This window comes from Entamoeba invadens, assembly GCF_000330505.1.
Source record: "Entamoeba invadens IP1 unplaced genomic scaffold scaff_1105074724991, whole genome shotgun sequence".
NCBI lineage: Eukaryota > Evosea > Mastigamoebida > Endamoebidae > Entamoeba > Entamoeba invadens.
In genome coordinates, this window is record NW_004440335.1 from 97,551 (window position 1) to 104,719 (window position 7,169).

General features: G+C 34.3%; 3 protein-coding genes across 3 annotated transcripts; all 3 read right to left on the bottom strand.

Annotated features, from left to right (window-relative positions):
• Window positions 1-3,400, bottom strand: EIN_202110 (protein serine/threonine kinase, putative; the record flags this gene model as incomplete). Its single annotated transcript, XM_004256369.1, has 1 exon — window positions 1-3,400. A coding segment is annotated over one exon (3,400 nt), but the record flags the coding sequence as incomplete, so codon positions are not given.
• Window positions 3,401-4,293: 893 nt separating this feature from the next.
• Window positions 4,294-5,870, bottom strand: EIN_202120 (hypothetical protein; the record flags this gene model as incomplete). The annotated part of the gene is made up of 2 exons (XM_004256370.1): window positions 4,294-5,529; window positions 5,568-5,870. The coding sequence occupies 2 exons, from the start codon at window positions 5,868-5,870 to the stop codon at window positions 4,294-4,296; spliced, it is 1,539 nt and encodes a 512-aa protein (XP_004256418.1).
• A 906-nt stretch (window positions 5,871-6,776) lies between these two features.
• EIN_202130 (hypothetical protein) lies at window positions 6,777-7,169 on the bottom strand (the record flags this gene model as incomplete). The annotated part of the gene is made up of 2 exons (XM_004256371.1): window positions 6,777-6,818; window positions 6,886-7,169. Coding segments are annotated over 2 exons (326 nt in total), but the record flags the coding sequence as incomplete, so codon positions are not given.

Sequence of the window (7,169 nt, forward strand, 5' to 3'; positions counted from 1 at the left end):
TCTGATCGACAATATTATAAGCTTCAACATTCATGTTTTCTTGACATTCTCTTCTTTTCCCACTCGTCACAAAGTCGGCGATACTCCAAGCAAATTTGAATATATTCTTTGGATAGACTTCTCCCCACACAAGAGCTTCGTACATAGTGACACCAAGAGAAAAAACATCAGACGACTTCTTATAATGTTGTTTGTTTAACACTTCAGGCGCCATATATTTTGGTGTTCCAATTCCCTTTGTGAATGTCATGTTAGTCATTAACATATTGATGTTTCGACTACTTCCAAAGTCTGTCAATTTTCCATTAGCCTTGACATTCTCTTCCATTGTAATAACAAGAATATTGTCTGGTTTGATGTCTCGATGTAAAATGCCATTCTCGTGTAAATACTTGATACCTCTTGCTCCATCCCAAATGATCTTTACCTTCATTTTTAGACTGATTTCTTTCTCTTTATTGATCATGTCGGCCAAAGAGCCATGTTCAGCAAATTCAGTGACCATGCATATATGACTTGGTATATAACAAGCGCCATAGAAGTGAATAACAAATTCACTTCTAAATTTATCAAGCATGGAGACTTCCTTATCAAACTCATCTATTGCTTCTTTTGTGGCTTGTGTGTTCTTCATCTTTTTGATCGCAACTGTTTTGTTAAGGTATTTTCCTTTGTACACTATACCAAAGGATCCTTCGCCAAGTTTTTTCTCTTCAGTTAATTCACGATAGTCCAGTTTGGTCGAGTTCTTTGTTGTTGTCTCGACGTGAATCCTCTCATTCATTTGCACCCCAGTCATTATATCAAGTGCAATCAACATGATGTCTTCACTGATTTTACAACTACACGACGGTTTGATAAATATCTCAAATTCACACGCTTCACCTCTCTTTAGTGATATTAAAGAAGGTACTGTTCTGATCTCATAATGATCACATCCTTCCATCACACTGAATTGGACTTTCACATTGTGTTTGGAATTGTTACCAATACAGATTAAGTCTCTTGTCTCCGAGTCAACATTGATAGGTGGGTCTTCTTCCAAATCAAAATGAATTTCCTTTTTACTTGTTGAGAGAACGTCGTTAATTGCAAACATGGGCACATTTGATCGTTTCATTTGGAATACACAGACATTGATCATCTTCTTTTCTTCCTTTTTTCTCATCGCAAAAAGATATCCAACTACAATAATGATAGCTATAAGAATAATTAGAACAACAAATATCGATATTGGAATACCAATAACCACACCATAATTTGTAAGCCCTACACACCTTTCTCCATCATCCGAGGGAATATTACGTCCTTCACATGTTGTGCATTTTGATTCTTTTGCAGTAGTGCAATGCTCAATTAAATTATAATGAAGACAGTTATGTTCGACAGCTACGTAATCTTCAATACATGAAGTGCAACTCTTTCCATCAACACAAGTTAAACAATTATTGTCACATTTTACACAACGTCCATTTGATAAATAAAAACCAGTAGCACAAAGAATACATCCATCGGGATTCACAACGGTGCAATTTAAATTTGAATCATATGATAAACACAATTTAATTTTCTCAAGTGGGATTCTGAAATATCCATTTTTGCATGATAAGCAACGCTCTCTGGAATCACAGTTATAACAGGAGTCATCACACTCGTTACAATCAATCCCACTTTTGAAGTACCCATCCTTACATATAGCACACCCGCCTCCACTCGGCATTGCTATTTTACACTTCTTCGAAAGATCACCAAGTGACTGACATCGGTAATTGGTGTCTATAAATGAGCCGTCCTCGCAAGAAGTACAATAAACAGAATCAGAACAAGTCTTACAATTTGCACCACATTTGATACATTCATTGTTGTCTAAATAATACCCATTCAAACATCGTTTACACCCCTTGCTATCTCTCATACTACACCCAACTGTTTCAATTCCTTTTATTGTCAATTTTAATGAAATTGGTGTCTTTTCTTCAAGTTCATTGAAACTTTCTGAACATACACTATTTTTGAGTTGAAATGCATCTAAGCATTCGACACATTTTGTCAAATTTGAGTGGTAATGTTTACAATTTGTCACTGGCGCTTTAATACAGAAGTCGTACTTTCCTTCTTTATTAATTGAATCAACTGAGTAATATCCATTATTACATAATGCACATCCAAATCGAGTTGATTTCAAACAATTTACATTTGTTTTGAATACACAGAAATTGTTCTTTGAAAGAAGATAATTACTCATACACATTTTACAGTGACTACCTTCACAATGTTCACAACTTGTTGTTTGACATTTTGAACATTTTCCACTTGACAGTTCACTTGTAATATTCTTGCATTTGGTACACAACCCATTTTGAATCGTCTCACAATTTTCATCACTTAAACACGTTTTCTTTTCAATGTTAAAGGTAAAACTGTCTTTACATTTTAATGAACTTATGACATTATTGTAATTTTCACAAATTGAGTCGTTTTGATTACACATCTTACATATATTTTCATTACTCAAGTAATACCCTTCACTGCATATGAAGGTAATATTATTTTTCCAAAACATATTCAATGGTACAGTAATGCATTTTCCATTTTCTAATATCAAATTGTTATCACATTGAACACATTTTGACGTTCCATTGACAGACTTCTGATATTTACATGTAGGAATTTTTGATGTGCAATATGAATTGACTGAAATTTGGTCATTACAATCACAAGAAGTTATTGAGAGCTTTGAGGGATTGTTGCACCCATTTGCGTTAACACATTTTGAGTTCGAGACAAAGTAAGGCGGTTCACAAGAAATACAAGAAGTCGAGTTTGTTGGTCGTTCACAATTATTAATTGTCAAACAACTCTTAGTTGTAGTGTCATAATATTCATTTGACTGACATGATACACAGATTCCATTAATAGCAACATATGGGGGATAACATTCATCACATAAAACATTTTCCATAGTTTTTGTTGTACACAATTTACAGTTGCGGACTTTTTCATAACAATTGTCACAAGAAGTTTGACTCTTCTTGTATTGGTAATTTGGGCAACTTTTACACTCACCATTTAATTGGTAAAACGGGTCATTACATGACAAGCACTTCTTCTCGTTTATTTTACAGTTGACACAGTTTGGAATTGTATCACATGCAACACATATTGAATTATCATTTGGGTAATATCCTTCTTCGCAACTGCTACACTTTCTCTCAAAGGAAAGTGCACACACAGAGCAATTTCCATCAAATTGTTTACATTCGAGACACTTTTTGGGGTTTTGTGGGTTAAAGACGTAATTTGTTTTGCAAGCAGAACAATACCCATTTGATGTGTTGCATTGTGAATTGAACGTTGCATCACATGATTTACAAATACCGCTAATTTCTTCGGGATACATTCCTTTGGTACACACAAGGCATTTTCTTGCATTATTAACACATGTGGCACAATTGCTATCAAATTGTTTGCAACTATCACAATACAAAGAATTTGGGTAATTAACTGCTGGTACATATTGATCTTCACAACCAATACAATACCCATTAGTACCATTACATTTTCCTCCGCAAGTATTATGACATAATTGACATTTGACATCACCATTTGTAGCTCGAACTGGATAATATTTTTCTTTACACTCTACACATGTTCTACTAGAATCATTTGAACACGTTTTACACTGTGCATCGAAAGTGGAACAACTTAAACAAGTTGAAGTTATGGTTGGTGTCATGATGTAACCATTGTTACAAGATTTGCAAAATCCAGTTGTTCCATCACATTGTATTTGACATGTCATATCACATTGTACGCACCTTCCTTCTGTTTCATTGACTGGACGATATCCAGAAATACATGTCATACACTTCCTTTTGAAATCTTTTGAACATTTAATACAATTGGTATCAAATTCCGAACAAAATTGACAAGTTTGACTCGTTGATGAAATCATTACATAATTTTCTTGACATCCAGTACAATATCCATTGTTCATATCACACATCCCACCACATGTTGAGTCACATTTTTGACATTTCATCTCTCCTCCAGTATTCAACAAGTAATAATTAGATTCACACTTCACACAATTTCTCGAAGAGTCACTTTTGCAAATCTGGCAATGTGCATCGAAATCGCTGCAAATCTGACATTCTATTTTACCATCAATAGTGTGCATTACAGTATTTATTGGACAATTAGTACAACTCCCAGTCATTCCATCACAATTAGTACATGTTGTGGAACAATTTACACAAAGACCATCCAATGCATATTTTTTGTTTTGACAAGTCAAACAATACCCCGACCCATTAGTACTGCATGATAAACAGTCGGTATTGTGTTGATTACATGTAATACTTTAGTTCCATTCATGACATAATCTTGAATACATCCAGTACAATTTCCACTCGGACTTTCACATTTGTTATTACATGTTGGATCACATAAAATACAAATCCCATTAGTACCAACATGGTATCCAGCTTTACAAAACTCACACTTTCTTTCAAATGTCGAAGAGCACCTTTCACAATTTCTATCAAATGATTCACAAGGTTGACATATTATCGTTTTTGTTGCATAAAACACGTGATTTGGAGAACAAGAAGTACATATACCATTTGTCGTATCACATTGCCCACCACAAGATGTGTCACAATTGATACACATTCCAGTCGAGTCCGGATAATTATTTGCAATGCATTTGTTGCATTTTCTGGTAAAATCAGAAGAACAACTCCCACTTTCAGACGAACATTTTGCATCAAAGGTGGTGCAACTTTCACATGTTGTTGTTTGTGGCAATTTGAAAACAAAATCCTTTTTACAAGTGATACACGTCCCATTTGTTGAATCACAACTTCCACCACATGTGAGATCACATGGTTTACACAATCCACGTTGTGGATAATTTTCAGTATTTTTACATGTGACACAAATTCTATCAAACGATGATGAGCATGTTAAACAATTTCTATCAAATATATCACAATACTCACATCTTTGGCTTTGAGGGTTGGTAAATACATAATTTGTCTGACAGTCAATGCACCTTCCGTTGGTTGTATCACATTTTGCACAACCCTCACTACATGGTATACATTTGCCATTTGTAACTGGATAATAATAATCTTGACATGTCACGCATTTGGGTGAATAATCAGAAGCACAAGTAAGACATTTTACGTCAAATGTGGTACATGGAAAACATTGACTCATATTAATAATATTGTGTACATACTGGGGTTTACAAGAAATGCATTGTCCTGTTGACGTGTTACAATCACCATTACAACTACTGTCACATGCTTTACATATACCATTTACATCTGGAAACATGTTAGGCTTACATATAGAACATATTCTCATGTCTTTTACACATGTGTAACAATTTTTATCAAAATCAGAACAACTTACACAAGTCGTTGAAATTGGATTTGTTGGAACGTGATTGATTGCACATTTCTCGCACATTCCCGTTTTTGTATCACAAAAAGAACTACAATTGGTATTACATGGTTGACACTTTACGTCATTATTAACTTGTTTAATTGGGTAATAACCAGTAAGACATGTAATACATATTCTTGAAGAATTGGAAGAACATATAGTGCATAGTGGATCAAATTGTAGACATGCAACACAACTTTGTTTCTATGGGTTGTCGTACACATACTGTGAACTACATGATGAACAAATACCAGTCTCCCTATCACATTGCCCACTCTGACAAGTTGAATCACAGTCAATACATACTCCACCGTTGATATTTGGCCGTTTTCCTGTATTTTCTTTGCACTTGGTACAATTTCTTTTGAAATCAGAAGAACAAATTTCACAATTTGGATCAAATGTGTCACATCCATCACAATTGATTGATTGTTGTTCTGCAAAAACTTTGTTGAGTTGACATTGAGAACATACACCATTTATAACAGAACATTCAACACAAGAAGATTCGCATAATACACACATTCCTTTTGTATTATCTTCTCTTTGTGATGGATAATAACCATTTTTACATTGTTTACACTTTCTCTCATTATAATTACATATGGCGCAATTGCCATCAAAATCAGAACAACGCTGGCAAATGTTTTGTTGCGGTAAAAATGGAACAAATCCACTTGTACATAATGTGCATGTTCCAGTGTGACCATCGCACCCATTTGAACAAGTTGTATCACATGGAATACAAGCACCTCCATTGATATTTGGTTTGAATTTTGCATTACATGAAGTGCAACTTCGCACTCCATTGGAAGCACATGTGTTACAATTTGGATCAAACGAAGAACACAATTCACAACTTGTTGTATTTTGAAGTTTCAAAACATACCCATCAACACAAGAAGTGCATATTCCAGTTGTAGTGTTACAATTGTCTTTACATGAATTATCACACAATATACATTTTGGCGTCGAAGTTGTATCAGGATAGATCCCCGTTTTACAAGTTTTACAACCTCTTGATTCGTGTAAACATTCATTACAATTTGAATCAAAATCTGTGCATAAATCACATTCTTTTTCATTTGAAGTCGCTTTCTTTGTGTAATTCAGATTGCATTTACTACAAACACCATTTAAGGCATCACATTGATTTGTTTCACAAGTTGAAGAGCACGGAATACATATTCCATAGTAATTGGGATATAACCCAGTATTGCACCGATAACATCTTCTTTGAAAACTAGAATCACACTGAACACAACTTTGATCAAACGAAGAACAATTTTCACACCCAATTCCACTCATTAGAAAGACTTCATTTAATTTGCATTTCTTACATTGACCTGATGTTGTTGAGCATTCTTGACATGATGTAGGACATAATACACATTTGTATTCTGATGATAAATAATAACCCGAATTACATACAGTGCACTTATTAGCTGTGCTACATGTTTTACAAGAAGCTTCACATACTGTGCACGTCCCATCTTCTCGGAGATTATAACCAGGATAGCATATTGTGCATTTGTTGTTTTCACATCTGTAACATTTATCAGAGCATGCAAAACATTGTTTACAATATCCATTACAATAATTACCATATGATAAATAATACCCATCAAAACATGAACTACAATCACCATTTGAACTGCATGCTACACAACCAGTTTGACATTTTACACACAGTTTGTTGGCTTCGTTATAATAAG